Here is a 24,360-nt window from a genome sequence, read left to right as displayed (position 1 = left end):
AGTACAGGTTGCAGGTGCAAGTACAGGTTGCAGGTGCAAGTACAGGTTGCAGGTGCAAGTACAGGTTGCAGGTGCAAGTACAGGTTGCAGGTTGCAAGTACAGGTTGCAGGTTGCAAGTACAGGTTGCAGGTTGCAAGTACAGGTTGCAGGTTGCAAGTACAGGTTGCAGGTTGCAAGTACAGGTTGCAAGTGCAGGTTGCAGGTTGCAAGTACAGGTTGCAAGTGCAGGTTGCAGGTTGCAAGTACAGGTTGCAAGTGCAGGTTGCAGGTTGCAAGTACAGGTTGCAGGTTGCAAGTACAGGTTGCAGGTTGCAAGTGCAAGTTACGGTTACAAGTACGGGTTGCAAGTTACGGTTACAAGTACGGGTTGCAAGTTACGGTTACAAGTACGGGTTGCAAGTTACGGTTACAAGTACGGGTTGCAAGTTACGGTTACAAGTACGGGTTGCAAGTTACGGTTACAAGTACGGGTTGCAAGTTACGGTTACAAGTACGGGTTGCAAGTTACGGTTACAAGTACGGGTTGCAAGTTACGGTTACAAGTACGGGTTGCAAGTTACGGTTACAAGTACGGGTTGCAAGTTACGGTTACAAGTACGGGTTGCAAGTTACGGTTACAAGTACGGGTTGCAAGTTACGGTTACAAGTACGGGTTACGGGTTACAGGTACAGGTTACGGGTTACAGGTACAGGTTACGGGTTACAGGTACAGGTTACGGGTTACAGGTACAGGTTGCAAGTTACGGTTACAAGTACGGATTACGGGTTACAGGTACAGGTTGCAAGTTACGGTTACAAGTACGGGTTACAGTTACGGGTTACGGGTTACAGGTTACAAATACAGGGTACAGGTTACAAATACAGGGTACAGGTACAGGTTACAAATACAGGTACAGGTTACAGGTACAGGTTACAAGTTACAGGGTACAGGTACAGGTTACAAGTTACAGGGTACAGGTTACAAGTACAGGTTACAAGTTACGGTTACAAGTCTGCAAAAGCACAAATCCTCTTCATACAGACGATGGACTGATATTTCTTTGACATAAACGATCATCCACTAAATGTGACGTGTTGACTGTGAAAATATATATATATATAAACCCATGCGCCTCCTCGCTCCCCCATGCGCCTCCTCGATCCCCCAAGCGCCTCCTCTCTCCCCCTCGCCTCCTTCTGCCTCCTCGCTCCCCCATGCGCCTCCTCAATCCCCCAAGCGCCTCCTCTCTCCCCCTCGCCTCCTTCTGCCTCCTCGCTCCCCCATGCGCCTCCTCGATCCCCCAAGCGCCTCCTCTCTCCCCCTCGCCTCCTTCTGCCTCCTCGCTCCCCCATGCGCGGCTCATGTGCGATTGTTCCGACACATCTTGGAGTTAATGTCACAAAGCCACAGCGCGTCTGAAAGCCTCTTAACAAACACGGCAAATGACTTAATGGAGTCGAGCGTGTTTTAGGCCGAGAGACACAAAGGAGCCGCCATCATTACACCACACGCTTAAGAACACGCACACGCTTAAGAACACGCACGAGAACACGCACACGGTTAAGAACACGCACGAAAACACACACACGCTTAAGAACACGCACACGCTTAAGAACACGCACACGCTTAAGAACACGCACGAGAACACACACACACACACTTAAGAACACGCACGAGAACACACGCGCTTAAGAACACGCACGAGAACACACACACGCTTAAGAACACGCACACGCTTAAGAAACCGCACGAGAACACACACGCTTAAGAACACGCACACGCTTAAGAACACGTACGAGAACACACACACGCTTAAGAACACGCACAAGAACACACACGCTTAAGAACACGCACACGTTTACACGCGTTTACACACACATGTTTACACACGTTTACACACACATATGTTTACACACGTTTACACGCACACGTTTACATGCACACGTTTACACGCACATGTTTACACACATGTTTACACGCACACGTTTACACATGTTTACACACGTTTACACACACATGTTTACACACGTTTACACGCACACGTTTACACGCACACGTTTACACGCACATGTTTACACGCACACGTTTACACACGTTTACACACATGTTTACACGCACACGTTTACACACGTTTACACGCACACGTTTACACACGTTTACACGCACACGTTTACACACGTTTACACGCACATGTTTACACACGTTTACACGCATGTTTACACACGTTTACACGCACATGTTTACACACGTTTACACGCACACGTTTACACGCACACGTTTACACGCACACGTTTACACGCACACGTTTACACGCACATGTTTACACACATGTTTACACGCACACGTTTACACGCACACGTTTACACGCACATGTTTACACGCACACGTTTACACATGTTTACACACATGTTTACACGCACACGTTTACACACGTTTACACACATGCTTACACGCACACGTTTACACGCACATGTTTACACACACATGCTTACACGCACACGTTTACACGCACATGTTTACACACACATGTTTACACGCACATGTTTACACACACATGTTTACACGCACATGTTTACACACATGTTTACACGCACACGTTTACACACGTTTACACACATGCTTACACGCACACGTTTACACGCACACGTTTACACGCACATGTTTACACGCACATGTTTACACGCACATGTTTACACGCACACGTTTACACGCACATGTTTACACACACATGTTTACACGCACATGTTTACACACACATGTTTACACGCACATGTTTACACACGTTTACACGCACACGTTTACACACGTTTACACACATGCTTACACGCACACGTTTACACGCACACGTTTACACGCACATGTTTACACGCACATGTTTACACGCACATGTTTACACGCACATGTTTACACGCACATGTTTACACGCACACGTTTACACGCACATGTTTACACGCACATGTTTACACGCACACGTTTACACGCACATGTTTACACGCACATGTTTACACGCACATGTTTACACGCACATGTTTACACGCACATGTTTACACACGTTTACACGCACACGTTTACGCGCACGTCTTTAATCCCCTGGTTCCTGTCCTGGTCCCCTGGTCCCGGTCCCTGGTCCCGGTCCCCGTCCATGAACCTCTGCAGAGGCGTTCACGGCAGATGTTTGGGCCTTTGTCGTCCGTGTCATCCGCCACAAAAGCTATTAGCGTGAACCGCTCGCTTTTGTTTTAGCCTCGCTTCTGTCACGCCGCGTGTGAAAAGCCACCGAGTCCCTTTGTGCGCCGCTAATTAGCCGCCATAATGTGGTCCCGATAAACAAACGGCGTCTGTCAGCCCCCGATCTCGGCGCCGAGTGTTTTTAATGAAGCCGTGCGTTTGAGAGCTGTCACGGCGGAGCGAGGCGGAGCCGGAGTGGGCGGCTGCCACTCTCGCCGCCGCTGCTTCTGTTCCGACGAGCGCGCTGACACCATTTGTTCTGGAGATGACACTTGAAGCGCTGGATGACCGAGCTCCTTTCTCTCGCTCTCTTGTTAATGTGATAATTAGGCTGCGGTTAAAACAAAGACGGAGCGGATTAGAAGTGTTCCGAGGAAAGAGGGAGGGACGCTCCGGAGACGCTCTCTGCCTCAGCGCTGGGAGCAGAGGGCCACTTTTGTCCAACCATACTCGAGTTATCCAGAGAACAAACTTCAAAAGTATCGATACGAAAACTAAGATCACCGTTTTTTAACGGTCTAAAATGACCGAGAGTTTGATCAGAGTCAAAGACCAGAGTTTGAGAAAGAAAATACTATTATTTTGCCTTTAAATCGCCCGTTGATTGTCTCAAACTTTGATCACGATTTAACTATTATTGAGCCTTTTCCCTTTTGTCGCTAAAGCTCCAGCAGCACGAGTAAAGTGTGAACGAGCCGGAGCGTTGGGAGTTTCTCTTTGTCGAAAACACGACTTTTCCAGGACATTCTAGAAGGATGACATTCAGTTTGTTTGGTGTTGAATGCGTCTTTCGTCTTCGATAAAACACATTGATACAAACTGTGCTCTACAAAAGAACTCTCCGTGTCTCGTCTTTTAATGTCTTTAGTTGTTTAGTCGATTAATCGGTTGCAGCGAAGCCAACGTCCTGACTCCGAGTGAGATTTTGATGAGACTCTGACAGCGGCTCTGAGACTGCGGCTCTGAGACTGCAATATCCGCACTCGCCGCACACACACCTTCACATGCCGCACACACACCTTCACTCGCCGCACACACACCTCCACACGGCGCACACACACCTCCACACGGCGCACACACACCTCCACACGGCGCACACACACCTTCACACGGCGCACACACGTTCGCTCGCCGCACACACACCTTCACACGGCGCACACACACCTTCACACGGCGCACACACACCTTCACACGGCGCACACACACACCTTCACACGGCACACACACACCTTCACACGGCGCACACACACCTTCACACGGCGCACACACACACCTTCACACGGCGCACACACCTTCACACGGCGCACACACCTTCACACGGCGCACACACCTTCACACGGCGCACACACCTTCACACGGCGCACACACCTTCAAACGGCGCACACACCTTCAAACGGCGCACACACCTCCACTCGCCGCACACACACCTTCACACGGCGCACACACACCTCCACTCGCCGCACACACACCTCCACACGGCGCACACACCTTCACTCGCCGCACACACACCTCCACACGGCGCACACACACGTTCGCTCGCAGCACACACACCTCCACACGGCGCACACACGTTCGCTCGCAGCACACACACCTCCACACGGCGCACACACCTCCACACGGCGCACACACCTCCACACGGCGCACACACCTTCACTCGCCGCACACACACCTTCACACGGCGCACACACACCTCCACACGGCGCACACACCTTCACTCGCTGCACACACACCTCCACACGGCGCACACACCTCCACACGGCACACACACCTTCACTCGCCGCACACACCTTCACACGGCACACACACCTTCACTCGCCGCACACACACCTTCACACGGCGCACACACCTCCACTCGCCGCACACACCTCCACACGGCGCACACACCTCCACACGGCGCACACACCTCCACTCGCCGCACACACCTTCACACGGCACACACACCTTCAATCGCCGCACACACACCTTCACACGGCGCACACACCTTCACACGGCGCACACACCGCCACTCGCCGCACACACCTCCACACGGCGCACACACCTCCACTCGCCGCACACACACCTCCACACGGCGCACACACACCTTCACACGGCGCACACACCTCCACTCGCCGCACACACCTCCACTCGCCGCACACACACCTTCACACGGCGCACACATACCTTCACTCGCCGCACACACACCTTCACACGCCGCACACACACCTTCACACGCCGCACACACCTTCACACGGCGCACACACACCTTCACACGGCGCACACACCTTCACTCGCCGCACACACACCTTCACTCGCCGCACACACACCTTCACACGGCGCACACACACCTTCACACGGCGCACACAGACCTTCACACGCCGCACACACCTCCACTCGCCGCACACACACCTTCACACGCCGCACACACACCTTCACTCGCCGCACACACACCTTCACACGGCGCACACACACCTTCACACGGCGCACACACCTTCACACGGCGCACACACCTCCACTCGCCGCACACACACCTTCACACGCCGCACACACACCTTCACACGGCGCACGCACACCTTCACACGGCGCACGCACACCTTCACACGCCGCACACACCTCCACTCGCCGCACACACACCTCCACTCGCCGCACACACACCTTCACTCGCCGCACACACACCTTCACACGGCGCACACACCTCCACTCGCCGCACACACACCTTCACACGCCGCACACACCTCCACTCGCCGCACACACACCTCCACTCGCCGCACACACACCTTCACTCGCCGCACACACACCTTCACACGCCGCACACACACCTTCACACGCCGCACACACACCTCCACACGCCGCACACACACCTCCACACGCCGCACACACACCTCCACTCGCCGCACACACACCTTCACTCGCCGCACACACACCTTCACACGGCGCACACACACCTTCACTCGCCGCACACACACCTTCACTCGCCGCACACACACCTTCACACGCCGCACACACACCTTCACACGGCGCACACACACCTTCACACGGCGCACACACACCTTCACACGGCGCACACACACCTTCACACGGCGCACACACACCTTCACACGGCGCACACACACCTTCACACGGCGCACACACACCTTCACACGGCGCACACACCTCCACTCGCCGCACACACACCTTCACACGGCGCACACACACCTTCACACGGCGCACACACACCTTCACACGGCGCACACACACCTTCACACGGCGCACACACCTCCACTCGCCGCACACACCCCTCCACTCACCGCACACACACCTTCACACGCCGCACACACACCTCCACACGGCGCACACACACCTTCACACGGCGCACACACACACCTTCACACGGCGCACACACACACCTTCACACGGCGCACACACACCTTCACACGGCGCACACACCTTCACACGGCGCACACACCTTCACACGGCGCACACACCTTCACACGGCGCACACACCTTCACACGGCGCACACACCTTCACACGGCGCACACACCTCCATTCACCGCACACACACCTTCACTCGCCGCACACACACCTCCACACGGCGCACACACCTTCACTCGCCGCACACACACCTCCACACGGCGCACACACGTTCGCTCGCAGCACACACACCTCCACACGGCGCACACACGTTCGCTCGCAGCACACACACCTCCACACGGCGCACACACGTTCGCTCGCAGCACACACACCTCCACACGGCGCACACACCTTCACACGGCACACACACCTTCAATCGCCGCACACACACCTTCACACGGCGCACACACCTTCACACGGCGCACACACCTTCACACGGCGCACACACCTCCACTCGCCGCACACACACCTTCACACGGCGCACACACACCTTCACTCGCCGCACACACACCTTCACTCGCCGCACACACACCTTCACTCGCCGCACACACACCTTCACACGGCGCACACAGACCTTCACACGCCGCACACACCTCCACTCGCCGCACACACACCTTCACACGCCGCACACACACCTTCACTCGCCGCGCACACACCTTCACACGGCGCGCACACACCTTCACACGGCGCACACACACCTTCACACGGCGCACACACACCTTCACACGGCGCACACACACCTTCACACGGCGCACACACACCTTCACACGGCGCACACACACCTTCACACGGCGCACACACACCTTCACACGGCGCACACACCTCCACTCGCCGCACACACACCTTCACACGCCGCACACACCTCCACTCGCCGCACACACACCTCCACACGGCGCACACACACCTTCACACGCCGCACACACCTCCACTCGCCGCACACACACCTTCACACGCCGCACACACACCTTCACTCGCCGCACACACACCTTCACACGCCGCACACACACCTTCACTCGCCGCACACACACCTTCACACGGCGCACACACACCTTCACACGGCGCACACACCTCCACTCGCCGCACACACACCTTCACACGCCGCACACACCTCCACTCGCCGCACACACACCTTCACACGGCGCACACACACCTTCACTCGCCGCACACCTTCACACGGCGCACACACCTCCACTCGCCGCACACACACCTTCACACGCCGCACACACACCTTCACTCGCCGCACACACACCTTCACACGGCGCACACACACCTTCACACGGCGCACACACCTCCACTCGCCGCACACACACCTTCACACGCCGCACACACCTCCACTCGCCGCACACACACCTTCACACGGCGCACACACACCTTCACTCGCCGCACACCTTCACACGCCGCACACACCTCCACTCGCCGCACACACACCTTCACACGCCGCACACACACCTTCACACGGCGCACGCACACCTTCACACGGCGCACGCACACCTTCACACGGCGCACTTACCTCCACTCGCCGCACGCACACCTCCACTCGCCGCACACACACCTTCACTCGCCGCACACACACCTTCACACGCCGCACACACACCTTCACACGCCGCACACACCTTCACACGGCACACACACCTTCACACGCCGCACACACCTCCACTCGCCGCACACACACCTTCACACGCCGCACACACCTCCACTCGCCGCACACACACCTTCACACGCCGCACACACACCTTCACACGCCGCACACACACCTTCACACGCCGCACACACGCCGCACACACACCTTCACTCGCCGCATACACACCTTCACACGCCGCACACACACCTTCACACGCCGCACACACGCCGCACACACACCTTCACACGCCGCACACACACCTTCACATGCCGCACACACACCTTCACATGCCGCACACACACCTTCACACGGCGCACACACACCTTCACACGGCGCACACACACCTTCACACGGCGCACACACACCTTCACACGGCGCACACACACCTTCACACGGCGCACACACACCTTCACATGCCGCACACACACCTTCACACGCCGCACACACACCTTCACATGCCGCACACACACCTTCACACGGCGCACACACACCTTCACACGCCGCACACACACCTTCACACGGCGCACACACACCTTCACATGCCGCACACACACCTTCACACGGCGCACACACACCTTCACATGCCGCACACACACCTTCACACGGCGCACACACCTCCACTCGCCGCACACACACCTTCACACGCCGCACACACCTCCACTCGCCGCACACACACCTTCACACGCCGCACACACCTCCACTCGCCGCACACACACCTTCACACGGCGCACACACACCTTCACTCGCCGCACACCTTCACACGGCGCACACACCTCCACTCGCCGCACACACACCTTCACACGCCGCACACACCTCCACTCGCCGCACACACACCTTCACACGCCGCACGCACACCTTCACACGGCGCACGCACACCTTCACACGGCGCACGCACACCTTCACACGGCGCACACACCTCCACTCGCCGCACGCACACCTCCACTCGCCGCACGCACACCTTCACTCGCCGCACACACACCTTCACACGCCGCACACACCTCCACTCGCCGCACACACACCTTCACACGCCGCACACACCTCCACTCGCCGCACACACACCTTCACACGCCGCACACACACCTTCACTCGCCGCACACACACCTTCACATGCCGCACACACACCTTCACATGCCGCACACACACCTTCACACGCCGCACACACACCTTCACTCGCCGCATACACACCTTCACACGCCGCACACACACCTTCACACGCCGCACACACACCTTCACATGCCGCACACACACCTTCACTCGCCGCACACACACCTCCACTCGCCGCACACACACCTTCACTCGCCGCACACACACCTTCACTCGCCGCACACACACCTTCACTCGCCGCATACACACCTTCACACGCCGCACACACACCTTCACACGCCGCACACACACCTTCACACGCCGCACACGCCGCACACACACCTTCACACGCCGCACACACACCTTCACACGCCGCACACACACCTTCACACGCCGCACACACACCTTCACACGCCGCACACACACCTTCACACGGCGCACACACACCTTCACATGCCGCACACACACCTTCACACGCCGCACACACACCTTCACACGCCGCACACACACCTTCACACGCCGCACACACACCTTCACACGGCGCACACACACCTTCACACGCCGCACACACACCTTCACACGCCGCACACACACCTTCACACGGCGCACACACACCTTCACACGCCGCACACACACCTTCACACGCCGCACACACACCTTCACACGCCGCACACACACCTTCACACGGCGCACACACACCTTCACACGGCGCACACACACCTTCACACGCCGCACACACACCTTCACACGCCGCACACACACCTTCACACGGCGCACACACACCTTCACACGCCGCACACACACCTTCACACGCCGCACACACACCTTCACACGCCGCACACACACCTTCACACGGCGCACACACACCTTCACACGCCGCACACACACCTTCACACGCCGCACACACACCTTCACACGGCGCACACACACCTTCACACGCCGCACACACACCTTCACACGCCGCACACACACCTTCACACGGCGCACACACACCTTCACACGGCGCACACACACCTTCACACGCCGCACACACACCTTCACATGCCGCACACACACCTTCACACGGCGCACACACACCTTCACATGCCGCCGTAAACATTTCAAAACAGAAACCTTATCGTTTTCGCTCCGTCTCGACCTGATTTCTGCCGCTCGGTGATTGACATGTTTAAGACACAACCAACCCAAACATCCGCGCGTCGCAAACACACGCTTTTATGAAAATTCCATCAAATTTTCACAACACGATGATGTTTTTCCCCCTCCAAGGCCGCGCCGCCCCTCCCTCCGAGCGCGCGCCGTACAATCGCACCATTGTCCGCCGCAGAAAAGGCCTTAATAGCCACACTTACCCCCCAATTGGACGCAGGTCTCAAAAGGAGCCATTCTTCGGCGTGTGGTGGTCCAGTAATGGCTCAAATCATCATAATAATAATAATAATAAATAATAATGATAATAGGAGTAATGACGTGCGAGCGGGAAAGTGGGGCGCAATTACACGCCTCTCAGGAATCTGTGAAAACGCATTTAAGAAAGAGGACAAAAGAGCGCGAGAGAGGGAAAGAGCAACGGAAGGAACAAACACCAGCAAAGTGAGCTTTACTTTACTAGTTTAGTTTAGTTTAGTTTAGGTGCAACAAATCCAGAGAGTTGACCACAACTTCACTAAACCAAAGTGAATCAGGCGGGACTAAAGCGGGTCTAAAGCGGGTCTAAAGCGGGTCTAAAGCGGGTCTAAAGCGGGACTAAAGCGGGACTAAAGCGGGTCTAAAGCGGGTCTAAAGCGGGACTAAAGCGGGACTAAAGCGGGACTAAAGCGGGACTAAAGCGGGTCTAAAGCGGGTCTAAAGCGGGACTAAAGCGGGACTAAAGCGGGACTAAAGCGGGTCTAAAGCGGGTCTAAAGCGGGACTAAAGCGGGTCTAAAGCGGGTCCAAAGCGGGTCCAAAGCGGGACTAAAGCGGGGCTAAAGCGGGGCTAAAGCGGGGCTAAAGCGGGGCTAAAGCGGGGCTAAAGCGGGGCTAAAGCGGGACTAAAGCGGGACTAAAGCGGGACTAAAGCGGGACTAAAGCGGGACTAAAGCGGGGCTAAAGCGGGGCTAAAGCGGGGCTAAAGCGGGGCTAAAGCGGGGCTAAAGCGGGGCTAAAGCGGGGGACTAAAGCGGGGGACTAAAGCGGGGGACTAAAGCGGGGGACTAAAGCGGGGGACTAAAGCGGGGGACTAAAGCGGGGGACTAAAGCGGGGGACTAAAGCGGGGGGCTAAAGCGGGGGGCTAAAGCGGGGGGCTAAAGCGGGTCTAAATGTAAAGTTGAGAAAAATTAAAAAGTCGAAGAGGCAGTTGGTCCGTAGTCAGACATAAGTTATGTTCTATACGTCTTATAACTCAATCCCATTGTATGACAGAATAGCTGTGCTTTATGGGCCCTTCTGGGGCCGGGCCCCTGAACCTCACAGCTGTATTTTCAGAGCTAATTGCTTCCCTTTTTCTGCTGCATTTTGTGGGAAGGTTTCTGGGCTGAACTGGTTTTTGTGGCAGACATTTTCATTGTCCTAAAGATGCTCCTGGCTGTCCTCGGCCCCCTGCACCACGCCGGCCCCCTGCACCACGCCGGCCCCCTGCACCACGCCGGCCCCCTGCACCACGCCGGCCCCCTGCACCACGCCGGCCCCTCGCGCTTTTCTCTCACCGTTTTGTCCAGATTTTGTGGACTTTTGTCAATGGTTCCTTTCTCTCTCCTCGGGGCTGAAGGTCGCTCATCCCAAACAAACCCAGACCGGTTCAGGACCAGGATTAAGACCAATTATGGCGCCCGGTACAAAGAAGTGCCCCGCCCTCTGAACCTCTCCACCAGGATCTGAGGACCAGAGCTCGACTGAACCAGGACCAGAGCAGCTTTAGTTTGTGTTGGACAAGTGCAAAAGACGCTTTCAAATGTCACACAAGTTTCAAAAAGAGACAATCGAGACAAAGGAGAGCAAAGATGAACCACCACCACATGTGACAGCGCCCCCTGGAGGACAGAGCGCCCCCTGGAGGACAGAGCGCCCCCTGGAGGACAGAGCGCCCCCTGGAGGACAGAGCGCCCCCTGGAGGACAGAGCGCCCCCTGGAGGACGCTCACACGTGACAGCGCCCCCCCCAGAGTACAGCGCCCCCCCCAGGAGTACAGCGCCCCCCCCAGAGTACAGCGCCCCCCCCAGGAGTACAGCGCCCCCCCCTGGAGTACAGCGCCCCCTGGAGGACAGCGCCCCCCCCAGAGTACAGCGCCCCCCCCCAGAGTACAGCGCCCCCCCCCCCAGAGTACAGCGCCCCCCCCCCGGAGTACAGCGCCCCCTGGAGGGCCCCGAGGAGGGTGAAAGCGGGCCGGCGCGAGGAGGGTGAAAGCGGGCCGGCGCGAGGAGGGTGAAAGCGGGCCGGCGCGAGGAGGGTGAAAGCGGGCCGGCGCGAGGAGGGTGAAAGCGGGCCGGCGCGAGGAGGGTGAAAGCGGGCCGGCGCGAGGAGGGTGAAAGCGGGCCGGCGCGAGGAGGGTCCGAGGGGCCGGGGGTTATTCATACGATGAGCCGCAGGAGGACGAGGCGTGTGAGAACAGAACCTGCTCATTCACTCAGACGTGACATAATGGCGAGGCATCTGGTTTACAAAGTGCTTTTGAAGACTCTTTACATTGTGTGCTTCATTAGGGCCTCGACGACTAAAGACGCGCTCTGTTTGTGGAGCCATTTGTGGAATTAAAGAAAAACTTCTCCACATCCAACAGCTCCTGAGAAGAGACGAAAAATACCACCAAACGCCACATTTATTTGTAAAAAGGTGAAAGAAACGAATGATTCCAGCTTCATACTTTCTCCTTTCTGCCGTGCTGGATATAAATCTTTATAATCTCAATAGAATAATTAGGCCGCTAAAGCGCTACAGCTCTATAAAGGTCTCACTTTTAGTATTTATCAGCTATAGAACTGGGCAATATTGACAACTGAATTGTTTTTTTAATCATGAAAATAATCAAACAAGAGTCAAACAGAAATGTGTGAAATATGTCTTTAAATTGGAGAAATATTTTACTTAATTTAGCCTCTTTTTTTCCCTTTTTAATCACATTTTTTGTCGCATTTTTCATCTAATTTTTCAACAAACCGGACATTCAAATTTAGCAGATCTTCAAATCAACATTCCCGATCTTCTCTGGCGGCGTTTTGCCCGTCGACCGCTGCGTCATGGCGCCGCACGTTCCCGTGAATGGCGCCGCGTGAAACGGTGAAACAAACGCGCGCCCGACGTCCTGAAAGCGCTGCCCAAAAGTGCACATTAGGCCTGACATTTGCCCCGACTGAACCCGGCACTCGGGAGGCTAAAGACGCTCTGATTACGGCTTGTCACACGGGCGCCCGTCGGCCCCCTGAAGGTGGCGCCGCCCGCACCTCTCCTCCTCCCGCCGCCTTGTGTCCCTCATTATCCCTCGTCCATATTGAAAGGCCACTCCGGGCGCCGCCGGACCCGCCCCTCGCCCCTGCGTCTCGTGCATTATGGTGACATTTGCGTGCTCGGCGGCGGCGTCCTGTTTCTCTAAAGGTTACCGGTGATTGGGTCGGGGCCGTGCTCTGTCATTTCCGAGTGAATAACGCATGTGCTTTTGTGTGTTTGTGCCGCAGCGTACTCCACGGTGTCGGGCGTGAACGGGCCGCTGGTCATCCTGGACAATGTGAAGGTAACAAAGGAGCCCGGGTCCGGTTTCCCGCTGCCGGACTTGAGGGGATTTAACGGGGGATTTGCACAAGTTTAACATTTACAACAGCGTGAGCGGCGGCGTCGGGTTACCGCCGGATTACAGCCCCCGCCAAGGCCGACAAAAGCGCCGGAACGACCGCCGAAACCTGTTACAATTCAGAGGAACAAAAGCGAGAGGCGCCGAGGATTTGAGCGTTAAAAGCGGCGGAAACGGTGGAGTTCTAATGTCGTTTCCGCGTCCGGAGCAGACGTGGGGGCGTGTCCGGTCCGCGTGCGTTTCAGCGAATGGTGCGGCGCTCGCGTGCGTTTCGCTGCGGCTCAAACCGGCTTCACAAAGAGGCCCCCTCGTGGGCCCTCTGGAGCATTTGACCCCGCGCTCACATTGGGCCTCATCAAAAACGACATTAGTTATAGTGATTTCTCTCCAAACGTGACAGTGATGAAACTATTCCACAATGACAAACGACACCTCTAGAAACAGTTGCTGTATTTAGCCTTATTTAGCTTGAAAACCCCCAAACGGCCCAGAAGCGTCGTCACACGAAGCGTCGCTGCACCGAGCGTCGTCGATGAGTCACCATTCTGACCCAACAACAGTGAAAGTGATTCAACAAAAACGACCTCATTTTGCTTCTAAAATTGTCACTTATTATTCGTCAGGATCTTGTGACTTGAATAATCACGAACATTTAAAGGAATATTCATTTTACAAATGGAAGACTATTTTCACTTCATCACAAATGCACAATAACAACAAATATCCACGAAACGTGATCACGACTTATTTCATCACGTGCTTTGGAATAAGTCAGAAAAAGACCAATTAAGAACATTAACGAGCGCCACACGCTGACGCTAACGCCAATCAAAGAGTTCATTCGATCATTAATAATAAACATTACTCCAAACATTGTTTGGTAGTCATGGAGATTTGAGTGTCATTAATCCTGCAGCGCTGCAGACCTCGAGTGCACCGCGAGACTCATCCCTATTATTTAGTTATTTTCATAAATATTATTTATTTTTAATTTATGTGTAAATATTGTAGTTTCCTGGTTGAACTGTGTCTCTCTCTCGTAGTTTCCTCGTTACGCAGAGATCGTGCACCTGACGCTCCCTGATGGGACCAAGAGGAGTGGTCAGGTGCTGGAGGTCATCGGGACCAAAGCCGTGGTTCAGGTCAGAAATCTACTTTTACTGAAAAAGTCAAGACGACACAATAATGAATACTATTACTAGTAGCTCCTGCAGGTGTTCACTCTTGCGTGTACCTCCTGCAGGTGTTCACTCTTGCGTGTACCTCCTGCAGGTGTTCACTCTTGCGTGTACCTCCTGCAGGTGTTCACTCTTGCGGGTAGCTCCTGCAGGTGTTCACTCTTGCGTGTACCTCCTGCAGGTGTTCACTCTTGTGTGTACCTCCTGCAGGTGTTCACTCTTGCGTGTACCTCCTGCAGGTGTTCACTCTTGCGGGTAGCTCCTGCAGGTGTTCACTCTTGCGTGTTGCTCCTGCAGGTGTTCGAGGGCACGTCTGGCATCGATGCAAAGAAAACGGCGTGTGAGTTCACGGGAGACATCTTGAGGACTCCTGTGTCAGAGGACATGCTCGGTACGACTGCTCACACTTTGACATACAAAGATGATGTCACGCGTGTTACGACACATACAAAGATGATGTCACGCGTGTTACGACACATACAAAGATGATGTCACGCGTGTTACGACACATACAAAGATGATGTCACGCGTGTTACGACACATACAAAGATGATGTCACGCGTGTTACGACACATACAAAGATGATGTCACGCGTGTTACGACACATACAAAGATGATGTCACGCGTGTTACGACACATACAAAGATGATGTCACGCGTGTTACGACACATACAAAGATGATGTCACGTGATGTCAGTAGATCACGCGTGTTAACAAGCGTCAGCGCGGCATCAGATCACTGCATGTTTTACCTTTTGTCGAGTTAATAATATACTATATGTAAGTGCTCGAGAGACGATAATAAACTCATGCTTTAATGACACTTGACAAACAAGAGCCACATTGAGACGGCGCCGCGGCAACGACCTTGAGCGGCGCTGAGATGATCAGGACTGAAACAAGAGTGCATTAAACGAGCCACGGCGAGCCAGAGAGAGCCACAGCGGCCTTGAGCGACACGACAGCACCAGAACTGAAGGAGAAAAGAGCCAGAGAGCGAGCCGGAGGAGAGAGCGAGCCGGAGGAGAGAGAGAGAGAGAGAGCCGGAGGAGACATGAAGTCTCTGGACATGAAGTCTCTGGACATGAAGTCTCTGGACATGAAGTCTCTGGACACATCTCCTGCTTCTCCAGAGACTTCTTCTGTTGTGAAGTCGAGGAAACTGTGAGGTCCAAACACGAGCTCTGGACCTGAAGAACGTTTAGAATCTGCAACTGACTCTGAAAATCCTGTTCTTTTGTGTTTAAAGTGTCTGAATAAAGAGTGTTTGTTATGAATGTTGTCATGGCAACCTCTCAGATGACCTCTCAGATGACCCTCTGTCTCTGTGTTTTAGGGCGAGTGTTTAACGGCTCCGGGAAACCCATCGACCGAGGCCCCACTGTCCTGGCAGAAGATTACCTCGACATCATGGGTAAGAGCGCCTCTCAGCCAGCGGGTTGTGGGTTCCACTCCGAGTTCAGGACCGGGAGTGACGGTCGGGGGACCGGGAGTGACGGTCGGGGGACCGGGAGTGACGGTCGGGGGACCGGGAGTGACGGTCGGGGGACCGGGAGTGACGGTCGGGGGACCGGGAGTGACGTACGGGGGACCGGGAGTGACGTTCGGGGGACTGGGAGTGACGTTCGGGGGACCGGGGGAGACGGTCGGGGGAGACGGTCGGGGGAGACGTTCGGGGAAGACGGTCGGGGGAGACGGTCGGGGAAGACGGTCGGGGGAGACGGTCGGGGAAGACGGTCGGGGGAGACGTTCGGGGAAGACGGTCGGGGGAGACGTTCGGGGAAGACGGTCGGGGAAGACGGTCGGGGAAGACGGTCGGGGGAGACGGTCGGGGGAGACGGTCGGGGGAGACGGTCGGGGGAGACGTTCGGGGGAGACGTTCGGGGGAGACGTTCGGGGGAGACGTTCGGGGAAGACGTTCGGGGAAGACGTTCGGGGGAGACGTTCGGGGGAAGACGTTCGGGGAAGACGTTCGGGGAAGACGTTCGGGGAAGACGTTCGGGGAAGACGTTCGGGGAAGACGTTCGGGGAAGACGTTCGGGGAAGACGTTCGGGGAAGACGTTCGGGGAAGACGTTCGGGGGACCGGGAGAGACGGTCGGGACGTTTGCATAGCAAAACACAAAAGTGACTAACAATCAATATTTTCCGTTGATGTAACAAGATTATTTATTTCAAATGTATTTGTAAACATTCTATTTACAAAAAAAAAAAAAAAAACTCTTAACAAATTAACTTTTAAACACTTCCAAAAAATTTGAAGAAAAAAAAAAACATTAAACAACTTTCTTCCACATCATCATCACATGACTATTCTCAGGAGTCTCATTTACATATTCATTGTCTTTACACTCGGAAACATAAATGTTGCTGTTGTGTTTCCATCATGTTGTATTTATTGTGTTATTCACATTGTACCGCTCTGTCTGACCTTCCATTCCATTTTTCGTTTTGTTATTTGATGATGGTCCCTAAAGTACTCTCTTCTCGGCTGCACATTTGATGACGGTCCCTAAGTACTCGTCTCAGCTTGAGCTGCACATTTTATGATAGTCCCTAAGTACTCGTCTCGGCTCTAGCTGCACATTTGATGACGGTCCCTAAGTACTCGTCTCTGCTTGAGTTGCACATTTGATGACGGTCCCTAAGTACTCGTCTCGGCTCTAGCTGCACATTTGATGACGGTCCCTAAGTACTCGTCTCGGCTCTAGCTGCACATTTGATGATGGTCCCTATGTACTCGTCTCGGCTGCACATTTGATGACGGCCCCTAAGTACTCGTCTCGGCTCTAGCTGCACACTTGATGATGGTCCCTATGTACTCGTCTCGGCTGCACATTTGATGACGGCCCCTAAGTACTCGTCTCGGCTCTAGCTGCACACTTGATGATGGTCCCTATGTACTCGTCTCGGCTGCACATTTGATGACGGCCCCTAAGTACTCGTCTCGGCTTGAGCTGCACATTTGATGACGGTCCCTAAGCACTCGTCTCGGCTCCAGCTGCACATTCGGAGCCGTGTAATTTGCTGCGCCCAAAATATGCATCTGAATTTTAAAACAAGGTCGTGTCACTTGTGTAAATATGAGTATTTTGGCTGTGAATGATCAGCAAAAACGTGTGTGTTTAGGAGTTATTGACCTCAGAAGTCCGAATCTGGGAATCTGACGCTAACTTTACCGCACTGTGGCTCCTCTCACTTTCAGACTCTGATCTGTGACAGCAGCGGGACTCGTCATGTCCACACAGCGTCCTACATGTGACAGGCCGTTGTTGACGATCAATTGACCAGTGATCAGTACTTTTAGGCGCTTTGGTGATGCAATTGAACACAAATTTTTTTATCGCAAAAGCTGCGATACAAACACACTTTTTTCCATTTGAGAGAAATTGCGTCGCATTTTGCGATGCGATACCGCTTATTCTGAGCCCTGGACTTGTACATTTGGCGTGGCTCTCGTGCCCGGGCGTGTTCCTGTGGCAGAGTGGTTAGCCCTGTGTGTGTCATAAAGGCTTTTATCCCTTAATGCACTGCTCTGAGGGGAATCGCCGCGCGCTCCATCATTGCTACTTAAAGACTCATCTGCTCTCATTATCACAGCGTGTGCACTTCTGCGTGTTCTCCGTCGCACAATGTCTTCTCCACAAAACACAATCCTGCTGAAAACACAATCCTGCTGCTCGTTTTATCATTTGAAGGAAAGAGAATGTGTTGGTGAAATGTTCAGGAGGATAAGGTCCAAACACTGCAGCTGGAGAAGTGGAAAATGCACTACTTTTAGACCCTGTTGGGGTCCGATGTGATGGTGTATTCTGAAAACTGGACCTTTAAAAACATGACAGACGTTCACCATAAACGGGTGAAACATCGGGTGAAACGTCTTCTTTTGGACGGTCCTAACACGTCCCTCTCTCTCCAGGCCAGCCCATAAACCCCCAGTGCAGGATTTACCCTGAGGAGATGATCCAGACCGGGATCTCGGCCATCGACGGCATGAACAGCATCGCTCGAGGACAGAAGATCCCCATCTTCTCTGCTGCTGGACTGCCCCACAACGAGGTGCACGCGGACCCGCTTTAGACCCGCTTTAGACCCGCTTTAGACCCGCTTTAGTCCCGCTTTAGACCCGCTTTAGACCCGCTTTAGACCCGCTTTAGTCCCGCTTTAGACCCGCTTTAGTCCTGCTTTAGTCCTGCTTTAGACCCGCTTTAGACCCGCTTTAGTCCCGCTTTAGACCCGCTTTAGTCCTGCTTTAGCCCCGCTTTAGCCCCGCTTTAGCCCCGCTTTAGCCCCGCTTTAGTCCCGCTTTAGTCCCGCTTTAGACCCTCTTTAGACCCGCTTTAGCCCCGCTTTAGACCTGCTTTAGACCCGCTTTAGACCCGCTTTAGACCCGCTTTAGTCCCGCTTTAGACCCGCTTTAGACCCGCTTTAGACCCGCTTTAGACCCGCTTTAGACCCGCTTTAGACCCGCTTTAGACCCGCTTTAGACCTGGTTTAGACCCGCTTTAGACCCTCTTTAGACCCGCTTTAGACCTGGTTTAGACCCATTTAAGTCCTTTATGTCTGTATTCTTTCACACAAAGCCTCCAAACGGCTCTGAACTCTGTTATTTTTGTGCCGCTTTGTTCAGACACTTGAGTTTTTTATGGATTTTCTCTTCGACTCATTTGAAGGTCAGTCTTTTATTTTGAAGGTCAGTGATGCCGAGCGAGTCCTTTTTATTTTGGAGCGGCTGCAGGAAGTAGAAAAAGCAGGTGTGACTCAGGTTCAGGGCCTCGGCATAAATGGATTCTGAAGAGTTTAGTTTGTGGATGGAATAACAGGTTTATGAAAGAGGTGAAAGAAACTAAGCACAGGTTAAAGGCGCAAAAGATGAGAGAAAAGAGATGAATGGAACTAAAAACAGACAAAAACACAAGAACACAAATGGCAGCGGCTGAACTGTCAAGAAACTGGTCCAAAACTCCTTAAACACTTGGACCGAAGCCGCTGCAGCGATGAATCGTAATCATCTAAACGAGTCGTGTTTGTCTGAACTAAAAAGGCCCTAAAACACAAACAGTGACATTAGTAAATCAAAATGTCAAAGAAACTGTTTCAGACTTTGGTCATTAAATAAATCACGAATATTCTGTCAAACTCAAATAATCCAGTTTGTCATGACAGTTTGCTGCGTGTCCTTCCCACTCTCATCCCCATTTTACACCGCACGGCCCCGTCTGACGAAGCCCAAGAGTTCATTAAAGCTAAAGTCAATTAAATGAGAAAACTACAAGTGAACAGCTGCGAGGAGTTTAAAATGAGCCGTAAAAATCAGGTACAGCTTTGAGGACAAGCGGGCGTTTGGTCACCCTCACTGTTCGCCTCTGATCGTGACAAGCGGGCGTTTGGTCACCCTCACTGTTCGCCTCTGATCGTGACAAGCGGGCGTTTGGTCACCCTCACTGTTCGCCTCTGATAGTGACAAGCGGGCGTTTGGTCACCCTCACTGTTCGCCTCTGATAGTGACAAGCGGGCGTTTGGTCACCCTCACTGTTCGCCTCTGATCGTGACAAGCGGGCGTTTGGTCACCCTCACTGTTCGCCTCTGATCGTGACAAGCGGGCGTTTGGTCACCCTCACTGTTCGCCTCTGATCGTGACAAGCGGGCGTTTGGTCACCCTCACTGTTCGCCTCTGATCGTGACAAGCGGGCGTTTGGTCACCCTCACTGTTCGCCTCTGATCGTGACAAGCGGGCGTTTGGTCACCCTCACTGTTCGCCTCTGATCGTGACAAGCGGACGTTTGGTCACCCTCACTGTTCGCCTCTGATCGTGACAAGCGGGCGTTTGGTCACCCTCACTGTTCGCCTCTGATCGTGACAAGCGGGCGTTTGGTCACCCTCACTGTTCGCCTCTGATCGTGACAAGCGGGCGTTTGGTCACCCTCACTGTTCGCCTCTGATCGTGACAAGCGGGCGTTTGGTCACCCTCACTGTTCGCCTCTGATCGTGACAAGCGGGCGTTTGGTCACCCTCACTGTTCGCCTCTGATCGTGACAAACGGGCGTTTGGTCACCCTCACTGTTCGCCTCTGATCGTGACAAGCGGGCGTTTGGTCACCCTCACTGTTCGCCTCTGATCGTGACAAGCGGGCGTTTGGTCACCCTCACTGTTCGCCTCTGATAGTGACAAGCGGGCGTTTGGTCACCCTCACTGTTCGCCTCTGATCGTGACAAGCGGGCGTTTGGTCACCCTCACTGTTCGCCTCTGATCGTGACAAGCGGGCGTTTGGTCACCCTCACTGTTCGCCTCTGATCGTGACAAGCGGGCGTTTGGTCACCCTCACTGTTCGCCTCTGATCGTGACAAGCGGGCGTTTGGTCACCCTCACTGTTCGCCTCTGATCGTGACAAGCGGGCGTTTGGTCACCCTCACTGTTCGCCTCTGATAGTGACAAGCGGGCGTTTGGTCACCCTCACTGTTCGCCTCTGATAGTGACAAGCGGGCATTTGGTCACCCTCACTGTTCGCCTCTGATAGTGACAAGCGGGCGTTTGGTCACCCTCACTGTTCGCCTCTGATCGTGACAAGCGGGCGTTTGGTCACCCTCACTGTTCACGTCTGATCGTGACAAGCGGGCGTTTGGTCACCCTCACTGTTCACGTCTGATCGTGACTTGTTGTTTGCTCGCTCTGTGTTTTAACCGTACTTTCCCGTGTTTTCAGATCGCGGCGCAGATCTGTCGTCAGGCCGGTCTGGTGCAGAAGTCCAAAGACGTGATGGACTACAGCTCCGACAACTTCGCCATCGTCTTCGCCGCGATGGGGGTGAGCGGCGCCAACACTCGCTCGATCTCGTGCTAAAGCATCGCGTTTCCACTGATGCTAACGACTATGTGGAGCCTTAGCAATACAAAGCACGCAAAGCACGTTAGCAACAGCTGTTTCCTTTGTCAAGAGCCACAATCTGATATTTCCAGGTCATAAAGCGTCTGACAAGATCCAAAGCCAAAGCACGAAATAAAGAGGGGTTCAAAGAGGCAGAAATGATTATTGTAAAAGTACAATTCAGAGACAAATTTATTAGGGCAGCAAAGTTGATCGGTTCATCGCAACTATTTGATTATTGAAATAATTAATCAAGTCATTTCTAAACAGGTTCAAATGTTATTTCCATCACGTGACGTTTGCGTTGGGAAACTAACGGATTAATTGAAAGAGTAATCGTTAGACTAATTGATAAGTTAAATGAAAGTTTGTTTTCAGCTCGTACGAGACCCAAACCAGGACTTAAACCGCCGGCTTCGTCTGGTCCATTTTACACGGCTGTGACAGAAATGTCAGGGTTATTCTGTCGATCGTGATTATTCAGGACACAATATAATAATAACTAACATAATAATTGTGAGAATCGTAGGCGTGATTTCAGTTCAAGCTTACAATCTACATGATGAGTCCTTATCAGGCCGTTGAAGTCAATATATCATGACTCTTTTTATTCAGAAAGTTTAAATTCTGCTCGGTCACGGTGAGGGTTTTTGTTCAACTCAAACCGGAACAAACCGGTGTGAAATGTCAGCTCCAGAGTGAAACCAGCAGTGTTTATGGCGCTCAAAGAGAACATCATTTCATTACTGCCACATTTGACCAAACTGAAACATTTAACAATAAACTCTTTAAAATGCTCTGATTACCGGATCTAAATACTAATGATTTTTAGTCTTTAGAACAAGAAACGAGCAATAGGTTTGAGTTTATAAGTTAGAAACGTGAGTTTTCCATTACAAACAACAGAAAAAATTATTTGTATATTTGTTTCACTATATATATATATATATATATATATATATATATATATATATATATATATATATATATATATATATATATATATATATATATATATATATATATATATATATATATATATATATATATATATATAAAATTAGTAATATCTGTAGTTAAAAGGGCGCTCACATCTGAGACTTTAGCGACAGAATTCACAACTGAAGTGTTTCTGCCGCCCTCTGCAGGTGAACATGGAGACTGCGCGCTTCTTTAAGTCTGACTTCGAGGAGAACGGTTCCATGGACAACGTGTGTCTGTTTCTGAACCTGGCCAACGACCCAACGTAAGTCCAGAGTCCACGCCAAGAACGCCAAACATACGGAAAAACGGTCAAGTCATGTGGTGTTTGTGTCCAATCAGGATCGAGCGCATCATCACTCCGCGCCTGGCCCTGACCACAGCCGAGTATCTGGCCTATCAGTGTGAGAAGCACGTGCTGGTCATCCTGACCGACATGAGCTCCTACGCAGAGGCCCTGAGAGAGGTACTGACACTTAATATAACTGACCCTGAGAGAGGTACTGACACTTAATATAACTGACCCTGAGAGAGGTACTGACACTTAATATAACTGACCCTGAGAGAGGTACTGACACTTAATATAACTGACCCTGAGAGAGGTACTGACACTTAATATAACTGACCCTGAGAGAGGTACTGACACTTAATATAACTGACCCTGAGAGAGGTACTGACACTTAATATAACTGACCCTGAGAGAGGTACTGACACTTAATATAACTGACCCTGAGAGAGGTACTGACACTTAATATAACTGACCCTGAGAGAGGTACTGACACTTTATATAACTGACCCTGAGAGAGGTACTGACACTTAATATAACTGACCCTGAGAGAGGTACTGACACTTAATATAACTGACCCTGAGAGAGGTACTGACACTTTATATAACTGACCCTGAGAGAGGTACTGACACTTAATATAACTGACCCTGAGAGAGGTACTGACACTTAATATAACTGACCCTGACCCAGCAGTGAGCCCTGAGTAAGCAGTGGTTTAGTCCAGTCTTTCTTTGAGGGACAATGTTCAGAGACGTCCATAAAGACCTTGTCCTGCAGCATGTTGGAGCTGAAGAGCCAGTTTCCATCGTTCTGTTCCTCTGTTGTCGTCTCTCTGCCCGTTACCTTGACGACGCCGTTACGTTCCGCGCTCATTTCTTTTCTTGCGTTCTCTGTATATTCATGTCTTTATGTTGCTTCTGCTCTTTTGTTCCTAACCTTCACTCTTCCTCCGCTCCAGCGTCTTTCCCTCGCCCGGCGTCTTCACCTCTGACCCGGGGAGAGCGAGCGGG

At 53.1% G+C, this 24,360-nt stretch overlaps 1 protein-coding gene across 1 annotated transcript in view; it reads left to right on the top strand.

The window, feature by feature from the left end:
* Nucleotides 1-24,360, top strand: part of atp6v1ba (ATPase, H+ transporting, lysosomal, V1 subunit B, member a) — a 36,645-nt gene that overhangs the window by 3,895 nt on the left and 8,390 nt on the right. Inside the window, exons 2-9 of the mRNA XM_072436730.1 lie at nucleotides 13,930-13,985; nucleotides 15,086-15,184; nucleotides 15,518-15,611; nucleotides 16,557-16,634; nucleotides 19,139-19,278; nucleotides 21,922-22,023; nucleotides 23,232-23,329; nucleotides 23,407-23,530. Coding sequence (XP_072292831.1) covers nucleotides 13,930-13,985; nucleotides 15,086-15,184; nucleotides 15,518-15,611; nucleotides 16,557-16,634; nucleotides 19,139-19,278; nucleotides 21,922-22,023; nucleotides 23,232-23,329; nucleotides 23,407-23,530 — 791 coding nt within the window. The remainder of the gene's footprint in view (nucleotides 1-13,929; nucleotides 13,986-15,085; nucleotides 15,185-15,517; nucleotides 15,612-16,556; nucleotides 16,635-19,138; nucleotides 19,279-21,921; nucleotides 22,024-23,231; nucleotides 23,330-23,406; nucleotides 23,531-24,360) is intronic.

Source organism: Eucyclogobius newberryi, unplaced genomic scaffold, assembly GCF_026437365.1.
Source record: "Eucyclogobius newberryi isolate DKJ021-1_F unplaced genomic scaffold, fEucNew1.0.hap1 SCAF_8, whole genome shotgun sequence".
NCBI lineage: Eukaryota > Metazoa > Chordata > Actinopteri > Gobiiformes > Gobiidae > Eucyclogobius > Eucyclogobius newberryi.
Note: the sequence above shows the minus strand (reverse complement) of the source record. Positions and strands in the feature narration are given on the sequence as shown.